Source organism: Sebastes fasciatus, chromosome 5, assembly GCF_043250625.1.
Source record: "Sebastes fasciatus isolate fSebFas1 chromosome 5, fSebFas1.pri, whole genome shotgun sequence".
NCBI classification, from domain to species: Eukaryota; Metazoa; Chordata; class Actinopteri; order Perciformes; family Sebastidae; genus Sebastes; species Sebastes fasciatus.
In genome coordinates, this window is record NC_133799.1 from 1,311,966 (window position 1) to 1,331,215 (window position 19,250).

General features: G+C 41.7%; 1 protein-coding gene across 2 annotated transcripts in view; it reads left to right on the plus strand.

The window, feature by feature from the left end:
• Window positions 1-18,757, plus strand: part of gabrg3 (gamma-aminobutyric acid type A receptor subunit gamma3) — a 57,542-nt gene extending 38,785 nt beyond the window's left edge. Inside the window, exons 5-9 of one of the 2 annotated variants that reach the window (XM_074636758.1) lie at window positions 9,146-9,228; window positions 11,701-11,838; window positions 13,113-13,265; window positions 15,592-15,791; window positions 17,058-18,757. In XM_074636758.1, coding sequence (XP_074492859.1) covers window positions 9,146-9,228; window positions 11,701-11,838; window positions 13,113-13,265; window positions 15,592-15,791; window positions 17,058-17,336 — 853 coding nt within the window. In that variant the 3' untranslated portion in view covers window positions 17,337-18,757. Of the gene's footprint in view, window positions 1-9,145; window positions 9,229-11,700; window positions 11,839-13,112; window positions 13,266-13,512; window positions 13,559-15,591; window positions 15,792-17,057 lie in introns of those variants that run through there. The other variant, XM_074636759.1, reaches the window with a different exon arrangement.
• The last annotated feature ends 493 nt before the right edge of the window (window positions 18,758-19,250 follow it).

The window sequence follows — 19,250 nt, forward strand, 5'->3', positions numbered from 1 at the left end:
TGCCCGTCACCTTCTTGGTTTTTGGCCGTCACCATCTTGGTTTTTGTCCATCACCTTCTTGGTTTTTGGCCAACGCCATCTTGGTTTTTGGCCGTCACCTTCTTGGTTTTTGGCCGTCACCTTCTTGGTTTTTGGCCGTCACCATCTTGGTTTTTGGCCGTCACCATCTTGGTTTTTGGCCAACGCCATCTTGGTTTTTGGCCGTCACCATCTTGGTTTTTGGCCAAACGCCATCTTGGTTTTTGCCCGTCACCTTCTTGGTTTTTGGCCGTCACCATCTTGGTTTTTGTCCATCACCTTCTTGGTTTTTGGCCAACGCCATCTTGGTTTTTTCCCGTCACCTTCTTGGTTTTTGGCCGTCACCTTCTTGGTTTTTGGCCGTCACCATCTTGGTTTTTGCGCGTTGCCATTTTGGTTTCTGCCCGTCACCATCTTGTTTTTTGCGCGTCGCCATCTTGGTATTTGACCCGTCACCATCTTGGTTTTTGCGCGTTGCCATTTTGGTTTCTGCCCGTCACCATCTTGGTTTTTGGCCAACGCCAAATTGTTTTTTGCCCGTCACCATCTTGGTTTTTGGCCAACACCAAATTGTTTTTTGCCCGTCACCATCTTGGTTTTTGGCCAACGCCAAATAGTTTTTTGCCCGTCACCATCTTGGTTTTTGCGTGTCGCCATCTTGGTTTTTTGCCCGTCGCCATCTTGGTATTTGCCCGTCACCATCTTGTTTTTTGCGCGTCGCCATCTTGGTATTTGACCCGTCACCATCTTGTTTTTTGCGCGTCGCCATCTTGGTTTTTGACCCGTCACCATCTTGTTTTTTGCGCGTCGCCATCTTGGTATTTGACCCGTCACCATCTTGTTTTTTGCGCGTCGCCATCTTGTTTTCTGCCCGTCACCATCTTGGTTTTTGCGTGTCGCCATCTTGGTTTTTTGCCCGTTGCCATCTTGGTATTTGACCCGTCACCATCTTGTTTTTTGCGCGTCGCCATCTTGTTTTTTGCCCGTCGCCATCTTGGTATTTGCGCATCTTGTTTTTTGCCGGTCGCCATCTTGTTTTTTGCCCGTCGCCATCTTGGTTTTTGCCCGTCGCCATCTTGGTTTTTGCCCGTCACCATCTTGTTTTCTGGCCATCGCCATCTTGGTATTTGCGCATCTTGTTTTTTGTCCGTCACCATCTTGGTTTTTGCCCGTCTGTTAGCAGGTTATTTAACCACGTCCGCCGCTCATGGAGGTATTTATCTGACGTTACCCCATACACATTTTACAACACAACACAATAAACATTATTGATTAATCTGACAGTTATTATCTAATTATTAATTGTTAAAAAGATTTGAAAAGAATGCTCATCAGTTTTCCAAAGCTGAAGATGTTTGGTTGTTTTCTCCAAACCTAAATATATTCAGCTCACAGAGAAATAAATCACAGAAAAGCAGCGAATCATTTCAGAAGCTGCAGCCAGAGCATTTTTGTTTTTTTAAATGACTCAAATTAATCATCAATTACCAAAATAACAGCTGATTAATTTGGACTAAGTAGTTTTTTCCGAGGTTCCAGTTTGCACAAGTCTTGTTATTTTTAGTTTGTGCAAAATGCTTAAATACATTAATTTCCTGTAAACTAACTACAAAAACAGTCTGCTACAGAGATTAATGTAGTACATCATTATAATGAACGGTATGGAGTTGGGACGCAGCAACAGGTTAATATGTTCTGGAGTTCCTCATCATTTATTTACAGTAATATACTGTATAGTCTGATTTATGGGATATTATGAAGCCTATTATCTGAAAGCTGCATCAACATTTTTCATATGATTCTTATAATTACACCGTGAATCTCCATCTTCTGTGTGACCATTTAAACCTCCTCCTGGGAAATCAATCAATCGATCAGTTTATATTGTAGCAACCTTCAGCAAATTAATGCAAAACAATTTGTGAAGCAAACATTCCCTAAAAAAGAGCAGCTCAAAAGCAATCATCCCCGTCATTACGGAGTGTAAGAGCAAATTGCCTGTTTGAGCTTTAAGACCACTTCACAGCAGCAGCCGCCCTCGTGCCCTGAAGCTCTCTTTGTAATTGGAGCACTCTACGTTAATATAAACGGCTCCTTAAGTAATGAGCATCTCCACACTGCCCTTAATCTCCTCGCCTTGGTCCTCGTGTGCGGAGACATCTCCAGACTTCTGATCGTGTTTAAGGACTTCTCTGTGTTTCAGTAGCTGGTGTTGTACATGTGAAGATGTGGAGCGCTATAAAACGTTGTTTACGTGTTTTTAATTCATGTCTCTAAAACATTGTGTTGGACCCGGAGAAATCACAGACTGTATCTCAGAAGTAGACGTAGTCACCGTGACGTCACCCGTCGGTTTGTGGACTGTCGTTTTGAAGCCTCAAGTTTGGCCTTTTGGTCGTCGCCATCTTGGTTTTTGGCCTCCGCCATCTTGGGTTTTGGTCATCGCCATCTTGGTTTTTGGCCGCCGCCATCTTGGTTTTTGGTCGTCGCCATCTTGGTTTCTGGTTGTCGCAATCTTGGTTTTAGTCCGTCACCATCTTGGTTTCTGGCCAACGCCTTCTTGGTTTTTGGTTGTCACCATCTTGGTTTTTGGTCGTCGCCATCTTGGTTTCTGGTCGTCGCCATCTTGGTTTTTGGTCGTCGCCATCTTGGTTTCTGGTCGTCGCCATCTTGGTTTTTGGCCATTGCCATCTTGATTTTTTGGGCGTCGCCATCTTGGTTTCTGGCTTTTGCCATCTTGGTTTTTGGCTGTCGCCATCTTGTTTTTGGTCATCACCATCTTGGTTTTTGACAGTCGCCATCTTGGTTTTTGGCCGTCGCTATCTGGTTTTTGGTCATCGCCATCTTAGTTTTTGGCCGTCGCCATCTTGGTTTTTGGCCGTCATCATCTTGGTTTTAGTCCGTCACCATCTTGCTTTATAACCATCGCATCTTAGTTTTTGGCCGTCGCCATCTTTTTTTTTTGGCCGTCGCCATCTGGTTTTTGGTCATCGCCATCTTAGTTATTGGCCGTCGCCATCTCAGTTTTTGGCCGTTGCCATCTTGGTTTTTGACAGTCACCATCTTGGTTTTTGGCCGTCGCCATCTTGGTTTTTGACAGTCAACATCTTGGTTTTTGGCCGTCGCCATCTTGGTTTTTGACAGTCGCCATCTTGGTTTTAGTCCATCACCATCTTGCTTTATGGCCATCGCATCTTAGTTTTTGGCCGTCGCCATCTTAGATTTTGGCCGTCACCATCTCAGTTTTTGGCCGTCGCAATCTTGTTTTTCCTCAACAGGAAATATCCAAGTCTTTGCTGTCGGCTTCTTGAAGCTGACGTCCAGAAACGATCTAATACACACTGCGGCACCCGCTAATCTGAATCGCACAGCCGGCGTTTCTTTTTGTCAAGTTTCTCTGACCGAGCAACAGTAACTAAAATGGGCGGGACTTAGGATCGATCCATTCACAGAGCGCTAGTGCATTTACACAAGACAGAAAAGTTGCACCATTTCAAGTCAAGTCACAAACAACAGCCGGCTACATCCTCCCTCATGCAGCTCTGTTGATATCGACCGGTCTGCAGCGTACAAACTTTGAGGAGTAATATCCGCTGATGGCACGAAAGAAAGACAATGAAATGTCATTTGGTATTAATTGTGCATCGGCCTGGCCGCGGTAAACAGAGATGACATTTTGTGATATCCACATCTCTCCCACATGCATTGCATTGTCCCAATTCCATGCTTTAATGAGGTTTAAAGATCACACCACAATTACGACACACAGACTTGTTTCTCTACTTTCTTCTTCCTGTCGTATGTGTATCGTATCTTTGTTACTAATTTACTTTCTCTCTTATTTTGGACTTTATCTCACACTCTCTGTATCTTAGGGGACAACACCATTGTAGAAAATGTCTTTAAACATCCTTTCATTCATGTTGATGAGTGTTTCCTCGGTCAACTGGTTCGTTCTGAAACACAGATTCTGGATTTATTGAAGCATCGGACTGATGTGTGAAACCAGCCGGTTTTATTTAATCAACTGAGGTCAGGGAACTCTTAATGCTTCCTGTAGCCTCTGTTCCCATTGAGATAAGAAATGTAACTTGCGTTCTTTAACTGCTTCATAATTGAAGGTCAACAACATCCTCAGGTTTGTCTGGTCTGAAGGGACGGCTGGACCTTTAGCTGCATCACACACAGACTGGTCTGTTTTCTATCAGGTCTGTTGATACTTCATCATTGTTTAAGTCCAGCCGAGCAGTCAAGAACATCAAGATATACAATAAAACATTCTCTTCAAATCATCTTATATTTTGTCTTAATTAAGAGAAGAAATAAGACAAGTCAACTCCAGACGCACCAAATGTTCTTACCCAGGTGTGCTGAATAGGGGTGTAACAATACGTTTTTACAACAATATAATATGCATCACTTTCCATGGTTACGATACGATACGTTACAATACGCTATGCTACGATACAATACGCTACGATACGCTACGATATGCTACACTACGATACAATACGCAACTATACGCTACGATACGCTACGATATGCTACGCTACGATACAATACGCAACTATACGCTACGATACGCTATTGATACGCTATGATACGCTACGATATGCTACGCTACGATACAATACGCAACGATACGCTACGATATGCTACAATACGCTACGCTACACTACGATACGATACGCTATGCTACGATACGCTACGATACACTACGCTACGATACGCTACGATACGCTACACTACGATACGATACGATACGCTACGATACGATGCGACACGATACGCCACGCTACGAAACCATACCATACGATACGATACTCTACGATACGATACAATACCATACCATACCATACCATACGTTACGATACGTTACAATTCAATGATTTGAAATCGATACAGTATGAACATTTTTTTGCTAAAAGTTCAGTCAGTGTTTCTGTGAAATAAATATGTGATACTGGACAGAGCAGGTCAGGATTCCTCAAAGCTTTTCTTGTAAGGGAATCAGGGATAAATTAATTATTGATATAAACAAGTAAAAAACGATTAATGGCAAATACATGCAGCTTTTATTAGAAAATAATAAAAAAGTGCAACTTCAGGACCTGCTGCTTCTGTTCTCAAGATACAAGACAGTGCAATATTTAACAAGAAATATAATAAACAAACTTCTATTCAAGTTAAATGAACAGTGTTTTAACCTGCTGCTTCTGTCCTCATTTTCAATAGAAACAGTAGAGCAATAATATTTAACAAAAAATAAAGTGCAGGCTGGTCATGTTGCCGTTGTATTTTATCTGACCTTTGCCTATTCCTCAAACAGCGAGCGATTTATCGAGGACATCTCCCCTTTTTGAGAAAGCCAAAATGTTTCCACACACTAGACCTGAAACACCCGTCTGGCTCTTCCTCGCCATCAGCCAGGCTTCGTTTTGTTGTCGTCTTTCTGAGATTGCCGCTGCTGGAGCATTTCGATGACGTCATACATAGGGAGAGCGAACCAGAGTAACGTTTAACATTTTTTTACTATTAAAAGTGTTAAAAAATACATTAAAAGTGTTCTTTGTAACAAAGGTCAACATGTCACAGGAGTCTCCAGATCTGTTTACTGATTGGCTGCGGGTCCTCTCTGGTCGCATTTCGCCGCAGAATCAAGCAGCTGCAGCTCGCTGAGCTCAGGAGCGCCGCCACAGCTTTTCATAGACATTGCATCGCAGCTCGCCGCCGGCCGCACTTCACCGCTGCTCTGGTTTGAATTCGGCGTAAGAAGAAGAACTTCAGCAGTAGTGAAATCGCGGTTCTGTTAAATAAACGTATACAAAGTAAACGTGATTTTCCAGAGCGTAAATACTGGTGTTAGAAGAAAATTGGGATCAATGGACCAATAGTATTTCTTTAGCCTAAGAATTTAATAATACAATCATTATAACTACTAAAACATATGATCATCTAAATTTGATTATATGATATTCATGCATTTTTATATATTCCTCAAATTTAAAACTTGTTGGACAATACATTTGTGGATGATGAAAACAAGATATTATTTTCTTATCTTGGTAAGACTGCTCTCGACCACTCGTAAAGTGTTCTCTTCTAAGAGCAAAAATAAGAAAACCTTGATGAATCCCAGAAATCAAAGGGTACTAACAAAGAAGAAATCATAAAATAAGAGGAAATTTGTTCACAGCTGGTTACTCATCACGGTGTCCGTTATGAGTTCTGTGAGATACAGCCCACTGAAGGCTGTTAAAGGTCCGTCTAAACCTGGCCATTACCTGGCTGCCAAAGGAGGCTGATAAGAGTCAGAGAAGTCCACCTTTAATTGTTCAATAAAGATTATTGCTCACAAAGATATCCTGCGTCATTTAATACGAGCTTACAGCGAGAATGTGTTAACAAGATATATGATGCATGAATATACAGTATAGTAGGGCTGCAACTAACATCACTTTCCTGATCAGTACGGTAGACTGTCAGCTACTTATAGTATAGTTGGATATATAATCAATTTATAATCAATAATCTGATGGATCCAATGAGCCCAACTGGATTCATGTGTGATGATGTTAGTCCCCATAGGAGACATTTCATTGACCTCACTGTGTAAAATGACCTGTGGTGACCTCTAGGATAATCACAGCCTCATGAAACTTTACAGCCACAAACTAGAGACCTAGAGCATTCAGAGGATGGATGGATCAGACTAGAGACCTAGAGCATTCAGAGGATGGATGGATCAGACTAGAGACCTAGAGCATTCAGAGGATGGATGGATCAGACTAGAGACCTAGAGCATTCAGAGGATGGATGGATCAGACTAGAGACCTAGAGCATTCAGAGGATGGATGGATCAGACTAGAGACCTAGAGCATTCAGAGGATGGATGGATCAGACTAGAGACCTAGAGCATTCAGAGGATGGATGGATCAGACTAGAGACCTAGAGCATTCAGAGGATGGATGGATCAGACTAGAGACCTAGAGCATTCAGAGGATGGATGGATCAAACTAGAGACCTAGAGCATTCAGAGGATGGATGGATCAGACTAGAGACCTAGAGCATTCAGAGGATGGATGAATCAGACTAGAGACCTAGAGCATTCAGAGGATGGATGGATCAGATTAGAGACCTAGAGCATTCAGAGGATGGATGGATCAAACTAGAGACCTAGAGCATTCAGAGGATGGATGGATCAGACTAGAGACCTAGAGCATTCAGAGGATGGATGAATCAAACTAGAGACCTAGAGCATTCAGAGGATGGATGGATCAGATTAGAGACCTAGAGCATTCAGAGGATGGATGGATCAGACTAGAGACCTAGAGCATTCAGAGGATGGATGGATCAGACTAGAGACCTAGAGCATTCAGAGGATGGATGAATCAGACTAGAGACCTAGAGCATTCAGAGGATGGATGGATCAGATTAGAGACCTAGAGCATTCAGAGGATGGATGGATCAGACTAGAGACCTAGAGCATTCAGAGGATGGATGGATCAGACTAGAGACCTAGAGCATTCAGAGGATGGATGAATCAGACTAGAGACCTAGAGCATTCAGAGGATGGATGGATCAGACTACAGACCTAGAGCATTCAGAGGATGGATGGATCAAACTAGAGACCTAGAGCATTCAGAGGATGGATGGATCAGACTAGAGACCTAGAGCATTCAGAGGATGGATGAATCAGACTAGAGACCTAGAGCATTCAGAGGATGGATGGATCAGACTACAGACCTAGAGCATTCAGAGGATGGATGGATCAGACTAGAGACCTAGAGCATTCAGAGGATGGATGGATCAGACTAGAGACCTAGAGCATTCAGAGGATGGATGGATCAGACTAGAGACCTAGAGCATTCAGAGGATGGATGGATCAGACTAGAGACCTAGAGCATTCAGAGGATGGATGGATCAGATTAGAGACCTAGAGCATTCAGAGGATGGAGGGTTAATGGACTAATCGTTTCATTCTCTACGCCACAGCGAGCTAAAACCTGATGGTGTGTTTTGAAGAGTCTGATGGGTAAAAGGTCAAAATGTTGACTTTGATATTTTCTGTCTTGTTCTGAAAAACTAAACTTTTAGTTATAAAATGTGTTTTTATTTTTTCAGGTTAAAGTGTTTTTTTACTTTGTGTTGACTACAAACGGCCTCGAGGGGAATTCAAGAAGCAATTTGTAGAGAAAGAGAAGCTTTAAAAGGGCAGATTCTTCCTCAACCTGCAGGACATCATGAACTACTGTAGCTGCTGATTGACTGTATAGACGTCTCTCCGTCTCTCACTAAGTGATTACGGTCCTTGAATCTCTGCACTGAGGTTGATGACTTCTAGTTAATAACTGCAGCCTCACTCGAGGCCGAGAGGTCGTTTCACTAAATACATTCATGTTCACATTCCTGTCCCATTCTTTAAAATAATATACAAGAAATTACTTTTATAGATGTGATGATACTTTGATATTCTAGACCAGGTGTCAGCTCTTCAGCTCCTCTCCAGCGGCTCCCTGTGGATTTATAAAAATGGAAATGAATAACTGTTTTTTGTTTACATTTTCATGTCTATTTATCATTGTTGTAGGTCTATGGTACGACGATACGACGGAGTATTAGGGCCACATTGAGGAATCTGAGAATAAAGTCATAATATTATAAAGTAGTAATTTTATGTGTTATTTTCTTTTTTTTCTCTTAAAGTTATGAATTTTTTTCTCGTATTACGACTTTTTTTGTCTTAATATGACTTTATTCTCGTAAAGTTATGTCTTTATTCTCGTAATATTATGACTTATTTTCTCGTAATATGACTTTATTCTCGTAATATTCTGACTTTATTTTGTAAATCTCAGATGTTTTTTCCCTCAGTGTGGTCCTAATACTCCGTAGTACATTGTCTCTTTGGCCCTCACTGCATTAGACTTATATACTATATACTTAGACTGTAAACTGAGTTACCTTCATCACAATGATCACATGTTTTGCGGCTCCAGACAATTTTTTTTTGCATAAAATGTGTCTTTTGATAGTAAAGGTTGCTGATCCCTGGCCTAAACAGAAAAGACGTACTGATATGGAGAGATATATATCACAAACTGATTCTGTTGTTTTACTATTTCAGACTGACCATCAACGCTGAATGTCAGCTGCAGCTTCACAACTTCCCGATGGACGAACACTCGTGTCCGCTCATCTTCTCCAGCTGTGAGTACACCTGCCCTCGATGTAGTGTTCTCTAACGGGCCACAAGAACCCAGTATATGAAGAACTACAACTAAACAACAGAATAGCACATTTGATCTGATGTGTCTCAGGTGATTGTGTTGGTTTTATCTCTGATGTTAGTGTCCATCACTCTCCTGGGTTCAGCTGCTGAAGTGGCCTCTTACGAGTAGATGTGCTTTTAGAAGCGTTTGTTTAGAACACATTGATTTTGGTGTAAAAGTCGTGGTGGAGGACAATCATGACCAAGGGACAGAAGGACAGTTCAAAGACATTCCTGCATCACACCACAGCTCCTCAGAGACGGGTGTGACGGCTTACGAGTTACGTAAGAAAATACACCAGCAGGGAAAAGAACCCCCCCAACCCACCCCCCCACCCAAAATTTGATTGGCCTCGCTTGGTCCCCACTACCAGAGTCAGAAGGTGATACGTAGTTTACTTATTAGTACCACACAGATGGATTATTGAACGGGTTAGTCTATCAAATTACTAAAAAGAGATGCAAGGAAACCACAGAGACGCAAAATAACCACAAAGAGACTCAAACGGTCCACAAAGAGACGCAAGACGACCACAAATTGACGCAAGCGACCACAAAGAGGCAAAACATGACTAGAGAGACGCAAGTGACCACAAAGAGACGCTAAACAACTACGCAGAGACTCAAAACGACCACAAAGGGTCGTAAAATGGTTGTTTAACCTTTCAGTGTCTTGTTGTTGAAAATGTACCCTTGGACACGGAGGTCCAGTGATCTAGGTTATTTGGAATTACAAATAGACTGTGCTGCCTTGCTGCTTCGTCATTAAGGATGCACATAATATGTACTATATCATGATTACTGCTCACGTGTCATACCACCAAAATATATTAACTAATAGGCCATCACTGGGAAGCAACACGTTGTATTAACCCCTCACATTCACGCTGCTTTGTAGGTAGCTATGGCAACATCTGATCAATCTGACTCAGCAGACGCTCATACAGCTCAAACAGCTCATACAGCTCGTACAGCTCGTACAGCTCGTAAAGCTCGTACAGCTCATACAGCTCGTACAGCTTGTACAGCTCATACAGCTCATACAGATCGTACAGCTCGTACAGCTCGTACAGCTCAAACAGCTCAAACAGCTCGTACAGCTCAAACAGCTCAAACAGCTCGTACAGCTCCTACAGCTCCTACAGCTCCTACAGCTCGTACAGCTCAAACAGCTCATACAGCTGATACAGCTCATACAGCTCGTACACCTCGTACAGCTCGTACAGCTCGTATAGCTCGTACAGCTCCTACAGCTCCTACAGCTCGTACAGCTCGTACAGCTCAAACAGCTCGTACAGCATGTACAGCTCGTAGACCTCGTACAGCTCCTACAGCTCAAACAGCTCGTACAGCGGTGTGTCTACAGAACTAATACAGTAAACTGAAGCATGAGTGCATTTAAGTGCAGTGAATTATTCATCTCCATAATCACCGGTAGCAGACTGGCTCCACGTTATGAATAAAACAGTATACAGGTACTACTATATTATACGTTTCCATTAAATTCATCTGATAATATTCAGAGCTTTGGCTTCATGACACCTCAACAAGAGAGTTTCACTTTGTGTAATTTATTCTGACGTGTAAAGGACGTCCAGTAAATCTGACGATGCTCTGAGGATCGTAGTAGTATGTTGAAAATGGAGCATGCTGTATGGTTGATGTTGTTTGTTTATACATATTTAATTGGCTTTGTTGGAGGGAGCTTGACTTCCTGTTCGGCTAAAGTGTATTATGTCTTATGAAATGTGCCTTGAGCCTGTTAGTAATGTTTACGTCAGACAGAATATACATAAAGTTCACCGTTTCCAACATTTATTCTCTGAACATGTTGAATCTGAGCAGCGATTTGTGAATGTTTAACGGCGTCATTAAGAGGAAACGAGAGGAAACCGTGGCAAATGTTAATGAGATTCATTCATCAGGCATGTTTGAAAACAACCAGTAGAGTTTTGGCGACGTCTTCCCTCCCCGTTAATGTTTCTGTTAATTGAGAGCCGATCACATCAAACCGCCGTCAGCTCAGATCATCATTTAGTTATCGTTTCTACTTCAAATGATTCTACGTCTGTTGAAGATCCGGGCTCAGAAACACAATCATTAACCCATCATTAACCTCACATGATGGATGGTACGAGCGCTCCCAGGCTCCGTGCACATCTCGTGAAGGTCAGGCCCATGCATCAAGATGGATTCACTACATTATTGGACCAAAGCTTTCATTTAATCTACTTTTCTTTCTGCCTCCGTCTCTCACCGCAGACCGTCTTTTCATTAGCCGGCCTCCAGCACAAGACGAATGTTGCTCTGTGGTGGCCTCAGGTCCGTCTGCTCAGGATGTATCCATCATTAGGATGGGCCACGCGGCGCCGAGGGTCACGCTCACACACATGTGCTCTGTGTAATTGCAGATGGATACCCGCGGGATGAGATGATTTACAAGTGGAGGAAGAACTCGGTGGAGGCGGCCGACCAGAAGTCCTGGCGACTCTACCAGTTTGATTTCATGGGTCTGAGAAACACCACGGACATCATACAGACGACAGCAGGTAGGACCCGGATGTGACGCACACATCGGGAGAGTCACGACAAAACCGGTCTGAGCAGAAGAAACTGTTGTTGTTACATGAATATCACACAATCTGTAGCATTACATATGGCAAGAAATAAGATTACTTATGTAATATCATCTCCTTGTTTATACTGAGGTTGCAAAAAATAGAAAGTACAAGTCACAGAAAACCCCGTCTCTCTCTCTCTCTCCTCCATCTGCCGTTCACATCCACTGAACCTGTTTTTAAACTGCTTGAATTTACTTTGAATAACAACTTCTTTGCAGACTGTACCACGGCTGAGGACCTTATTAGTAAAGTCTACAATTAAGAGAGCTACTAATAAATATCCTCCTCCACATCAATAAATATAAAATATCATATTTCAGATCTCTGATATCATTTAAGTTGACTACTATGTGGTAGTAGTCGAGTAATGACTCCATGAATAAATATATTCATATTTATTTTTGGTGTATTTGATGACATATTTATTTATTTATTTATTTATTCATTGAGTCATTTGTTTATTTATTCATTTATTTTTTATGTTGGCAGGTTCTGTCCTCCATAAGCTGTGACCCAAATTAGTTTAAAGGGACTATTTGTAACTTTCAGAAATGCTTGTTAACAGCGACACCTGTGGCCGTTAAGTCAACTAAAGTCAGCGTCGGGCTCGCGCTTGCTCGCTCTAAATAGACATGATCGAGCATCGCTCAAAACAGTGAGGAGACACACGTCAGCTAAAAGCACAATATCACTCTATATTTCAGCTGCTTGGCAGTAATGTTAGCTGACCAGACCAAGGTCTCTCCATGAATCAATGCTGGCTTTTCCTGCTCAGCCTCCGGTGTCTCCCTCCAAAGAGGGAGACACCGGAGGCTGAGCAGGAAGAGAAACGTTACCGTCTCCGACCGGGTGCCGCTGATAACGTTTCTCTCTGCGGAGCCCCGTCACTTCACAAGACACGGGAAACCTCTGTTGGTCTGGAGGAGCTGCAGCAGTTATTTCTGCACAAACGTCCACTGAACATTCACTAGATATTCTCAGAGCTAAACTAACTCTTCTGCAGTGTGGAGCACTGTCTGAGTGAAGGCAGGCAGAGGAGGAGAGGCTCCGGCCACACGCGAGCGCGCATGTGCCCAACCCGGTACATTTATACGCTTAAAAAGTTACAAACAGTCCCTTTAAGTGATTTAGCTGATTTTTTAAAATCCTCATCAGAATAGTTTCTGTCCCAGTGACTGGCGGCGTGTTGTTCTCTCACTCAGGTGACTACGTGTTGATGACGGTGTACTTTGACCTGAGCAGACGAATGGGCTACTTCACCATCCAGACCTACATCCCCTGCATCCTCACCGTGGTCCTATCCTGGGTGTCCTTCTGGATCAAGAAAGACGCCACGCCGGCCAGAACGGCTTTAGGTACCGTGGTCTCTCTGCCGTTCACTGAGCCGGTCCAGACCGGTCTCTGCAGGTTTATGTCTGCTACGCTTCAGGTGGTAGAGATAAGCAGAAGCACTGATGCAGACGTCATATCAAGGTCCTTTTAATCATCTTTACTGTTGATCTGTTCTGCTGCTGCTGCTGCTGCTGCGTGGATGTTTGTTTGTCACTTTAACTTCAGTCTCTCCATCTGCTTCTTCTGTTTTCTTTTGCTTCTCCTCTTTAGTGCATGCTCTGTGTTTGTTGTTGTGCAGTCCTGTGGAACACTGAAGGTAATTCATCTCACACATTTTTTTTTCTTTTGCTGTTTACATTTTATCTTTATTTTGCACATGTTTGAGTAAGGTTGTGTTCGCCGAGACCTTCAATTAAAGAATTAAAATAATGTTAGTTTACGCCAAACTTTCAGACTGACATCACAGTGTGTGTGTGAGTGTACCGCTCTGAACAGTAAAAATCCAAACTACCGAGCTGTCTGCGCAAATGTTGTTAGAGATTATTAGTGCTGTCAAAGTTAACGTGATAATAACGCAAACAATCTTAAACATAAGGAATCCATCGGTACCAACCATGTTATACTAGCTTGTCGTGAAGAAGGTTAAATAATAACGCTAAGAAGATACACAAAATTTTGGCAAGGAAACGTCCATCTTCAAAGGGGTCCCTTGACCTCTGACCTCCAGATACAGAATGGGAATGTGTGAGGGTTTTTGTCCGAACAAATGTCCAAAAAAAGTCAGAAAAATTTCCAAAAAAAAGGACAGAAAAAAGTCAGAAAAATTTCTAAAAAAAGTCTGAAAAATGTAAAAAAAAAAAAAGTCTAAAAGGCGTCTGAAAAAAATGTCAGAAAAATGTTCGAAAATAATTCTGAAAAAAACCTGATGAAAGATTGAGGCCTTCAGGGTGAGTCAGCCCGGGGCAGCTCAGGTTTAACAACACACAGTCAGTCAGAGGGCTAACTGAGCTCAGTAGAAACTCATCACGGTCTGGATTCTTTAGGAGAAGCGGTCACATACGTTGAACCGTTGACGTAGGAACGTGACAGTTTCCTCTCCACATTAACCTCAGGCAGTAAATATAAACGCCTCCCTTCGTTCTGTCGTTGAGAGCCTCGGCTTCAGCAGACGGCAGGTGAGTGTAATCACTGTGGCGAGCCGAGGCTCAAGGAAAAGCGTGAGGTGTCCGCCTGAAATAGATGGGGCCAGCTTGTTACCATGGGAACCGCGGTGAAACAGTCACAGATGTGTGTTTTTCCTTATAGGCGTCTATAATGCTCAGGGAGGAGGAGGAGAGAGGAGAGATGAAGGAATGAAGTGATACAGAGACGCTGGAGGAAGAGAGGTTGTTATCATGTCACATCAACAACATCTGCTGTCAGTCAGGACGATCTGTTAGCTGCTAACATAGCAGCTAAGAGACACCGTTGAGATCAAGATAAGGTTACTTTACTATCAGAGAGGCAGCCGCCGGGTGCTTTAGCATCTAATCAATATGTTTATATTAACAATGGATCATGTGACTATGTGTAATGTGAAAGAAGTTGGTAGTGATGAACCCGCAGAGAATTATCACCACATATTCTCTCAGCTCTGCAGAGCGTTTTAGCATCTTTCAGCTCATTGTTTTGGTTTTATGGCCGCAGCTTTACTTTCCCTTACTAAGAATGTACATAGTCAAATCTGATTGGTCAAGTCTTGGCCGAAAAAAGTCAGAAAATGTAAAAAAAAAAAAAAAGTTATGAAAAAAGTCAGAAAAAATTGTTAAAAAAATATCCCAAAAAAAAGTCAGAATGTAAAAAAAAAAGTTAGAATAAAAGGTCTGAAAAATATTAAAAAAACAAGAATGTCCAAAAAAGTCAGAATTAAAAAAAAAGTTCGGAAAAAAGTCTGAAAAAATTTTAAAAATCGGAAAATGTCTGAAAAACGTCCCAAAAATGTCCCAAAAAAGTCAGAGAATGTAAAAAAAAAAGTTCGAAAAATGTTAAAAAAAATTAATTCACTGTAGTCAGCAGAGTTTAATGTAATCTGCCTTCTTCTGACTTCTCCGAGACAATATGAAGTTTAAAGTTATCATGAAGGATCTCGAGACAAACACTGCAAGGATCTGTCAAAGATGGTTTAACATCATATGTTCTTTGTCCACAGAGTTTGTGTTTGTCATTCCCTCGCTCGTGCTTCTTCAGTAAAATAAACATCAGGTGGAGGAAATAGAAACGGTTCTATGTCACAATCAAACCTTGTGGATCTATGTATTGTTACCTGTGAGCAGTGCCTCAGGTGAGTTTGTCCTCTCTGGTGTCCCGCAGGTATAACCACCGTGCTGACTATGACCACCCTCAGCAGCGTGGCCAGGACGTCGCTACCCAGAGTGTCTTATGTCACCGCCATGGACCTGTTCGTCACGGTCTGCTTCCTGTTCGTCTTTGCTGCTCTGATGGAGTACGCCACGTTAAACTACTATTCGTACAGCGCTCGAAGACCCGTCTACATGCAGCCCAAAAGATCGGTGAGTTGTCCTTCAATCTGTTTTTATAGAGAGACGGGGACAATAGCTATATACTCTCAGTACTCTGTGTAGCACATCAGTTTCATGCCATGTATTAGGACTGAATGTTAAATTGCATTGTCCCTATCAAATAAAAATATAAAGTAAATAAAATCTGATATATTAAATATTCTAATATAATGGAGGATGGAACCTGCCACAATAAAAAAATAAATGAATAAATAAATGAATGATTGGATAAATAAATAAATATGTCATTAAATGTAGCAAAAATAATATTAAAAAAACATGTAGCCATTAATTGATTGACAAAATGTGACATAAATTGATATTTCTGTTTAAATTTTATTAATTTATCTTTGTATTAATTCACTTTTTTATTTACTCGTTTGGTTAATTTTCCCTTTCCTTCATTTATTTATTTTTTTTAATTAAATTTTATATTCAAGGGGCGGCTGGTTAGCTCAGTCGGTAGAGCGAGCGCCCATGTAACGCCAAGGCTCAGTCCTAGCAGCGGTGGACCAGGGTTCGAATCCGGCCTGTGGTCATTTCTCTCTCTCCCCCTTTCCAACACACTATCCACTGTCCTATCAATAAAATACTTAAAAATCACCCCAAAAAATAACTTTAAAAAAAACAAAACATTCATTTATTAATTTTTAATTTTTTCATTTATTTTTATTGATTTATGTATTTATTTATTTTATTTTATTTTGTATTTAAAAATAAATATAAAAGAAAAAAAAGAATTAAAAAAATACATATATCACAAAATAAATACAAAATAATAAAAATAAACACATAAATAAATACATACATTTAAAAATAAATAAAAATACATGCAAAAATAAATAAATACTTTTTAAAATGAATAAGAATAAATAGATAAATAAATAAAAGGTCAAATTGAACAGAAGACTAAATAAATAAAGGAGTTAATACAAAGACAAATAAATAAAGAAGCAGATTAAAACAGAAATGTCAATTTGTTATTATTATTTTTGCTGCATTTAATGACATATTTATCTATTTATTTATTGATCGAGTAATTTATTTATTTATTCATTTATTTTTTATTTTGGCAGCTTCTGTCCTCCATAAAAAACAACTAGTCTGAGCCGGGGAAAAAACAACTCATTTAAGGTGTGAGCACGACATAAACTCAGAAGTCAGTTTTACTTCCTGTTCCTGTGTGTCTCTTCTTCTTCTTCTCCTTCTTCTTCTTCTTCTTCTTCTTCTTCCTCTTCTTCTTCTTCTTCTTCTCAGAACTATTCCGTCCTGGATGTGAGACCTCCACACACCGTCATCACGTTAAACAACTCCATGTACTGGCAGGACTTTGAGGAGGCGTGCGTCTACGAGTGTCTGGACGGGAAAGACTGCCAGAGCTTCTTCTGCTGCTTCGAGGAGTGTAAAGGAGGTGCGTGGAGAAAAGGACGCCTCCACATAGATTTACTAGACCTGGACGCATACTCGCGCGTCTTCTTCCCCACCTCCTTCCTGCTGTTCAACATAGTTTACTGGGTAGGATATCTCTACCTTTAGCACACTGCCTGGTCACAGGAGGACAAATAAACTCCTTCCTGTGCTACCTGGAGATTAAAAGACAGTGAGACGTCTTCAGGTGTGATTACAGGACACGTTACTGATTCCCTTCAACACACAGAGGGAGGACAGGATGGACTGATGACAATGTGAAGACAAAGAAGGAAATGTGCTTTGCACTGCTACCCCAAACTCCTCGGTCAGGAGGAAGACTTGCGTCGTAGAGAATGTACCGGCACGTTATTATCCAGCCATCAGTGAAATCCAGTTGATGAAAATCCAAGGACGTTCAGACCATTCATAGTGCCTTCCTCTGGAGGGGTAGATACTATCTGCTACAATAATCAGGGAATAATGATTTATAATAAAAACACACTGAAGAGCCTGGCTTGGACTGATTATGGCTGTTCTCATTCAGAGTTACATTTATAAAACAGACACTTGTTGTAACAGCCACATGAAAAATCATTTTAACTCTTCATACGGACCCTCAGCCAGCAGGCGTGACTCATTCCTCCCGCTCGCAGCACTATTAGTCGCCCTATACTACAGTATAATAAATAAATCGGTTCCCAGGGAAGACAGCCAGCTGAATAAAGCTTACAGCAGAAAGAATAATGTGCTTTATTGGCTTCTACGTTAGAGGATGTGAAGTCAAAGATTTGTGTGCGTGCAGGTATAAATCTCTCATTGTTGTACCCAGCGGCTGACTGCTGGTTACAAAAGGCAATCCAGCACTGAGCCAATACTCTCAGTGATAAATTACCTTTTCTTTAAGGGAATAGTTTTGGGATATTTTAGGAAATGGCTTTCTTGCCGAGAGTTAGATGAGAAAATGCATACCACTCTCACGTCTGTACGCTAAATATGAAGCTGACCACAGACTGTATAGAAGAAGTTGACCTAGTCTCTGTGATGTCACCCGTCGGTTTGTGGACGTCGTTTTGAAGCCTCGAGTTCGTCACTTTAGCTGTCGGCAATGTTTTTTTTTGCCCGTTTCCATCTTGGTTTTTGGTCGTCGCCATCTTGGTTTTTGGCTGTCACCATCTTGGTTTTTGGTCGTCTCCATTTTGGTTTTTGGCCGTCACCATCTTGGTTTTTGGTCGTCTCCATCTTGGTTTTTGGCTATCACTATGTTGGCTTTTGGTCGTCACCATTTTGGTTTCTGGCTGTCACCATCTTGGTTTTTGGTCGTCGCCATCTTCGTTTTTGGCCGTCACCATCTTGGTTTTTGGTCTTCGCCATCTTGGTTTTTGGCTGTCACCATCTTGGTTTTTGGTCTACGTCATCTTGGTTTTTGGTCGTCACCATTTTGGTTTTTGGTTGTCACCATCTTGGTTTTTGGTCGTCACCATCTTGGTTCTTGGCCGTTGCCATCTTGGTTTTTGGACGACACTATCTTGGTTTTTGGCCGTCACCATCTTGGTTTTTGGCCGTCACCATCTTGGTTTTTGGCCATCACCATTTTGGTTTTTGCTCGACGCCATCTTGGTTTTTGGTCGTCGCCATCTTGGTTTTTGGCCGTCACCATTTTGGTTTTTGCTCGACGCCATCTTGGTTTTTGGTCGTCGCCATCTTGGTTTTTGGCCGTCACCATCTTGGTTTTTGGCCGTCACTATGTTGGTTTTTGGTCGTCTCCATCTTGGTTTTTGGTCATCATCATCTTGGTTTTTGGCCGTCGCCATCTTGGTTTTTGGCCGTCACCATCTTGGTTTTTGGTCTTCGCCATCTTGGTTTTTGGCTGTCACCATCTTGGTTTTTGGTCTACGTCATCTTGGTTTTTGGTCGTCACCATTTTGGTTTTTGGTTGTCACCATCTTGGTTCTTGGCCGTTGCCATCTTGGTTTTTGGACGACACTATCTTGGTTTTTGGCCGTCACCATTTTGGTTTTTGCTCGACGCCATCTTGGTTTT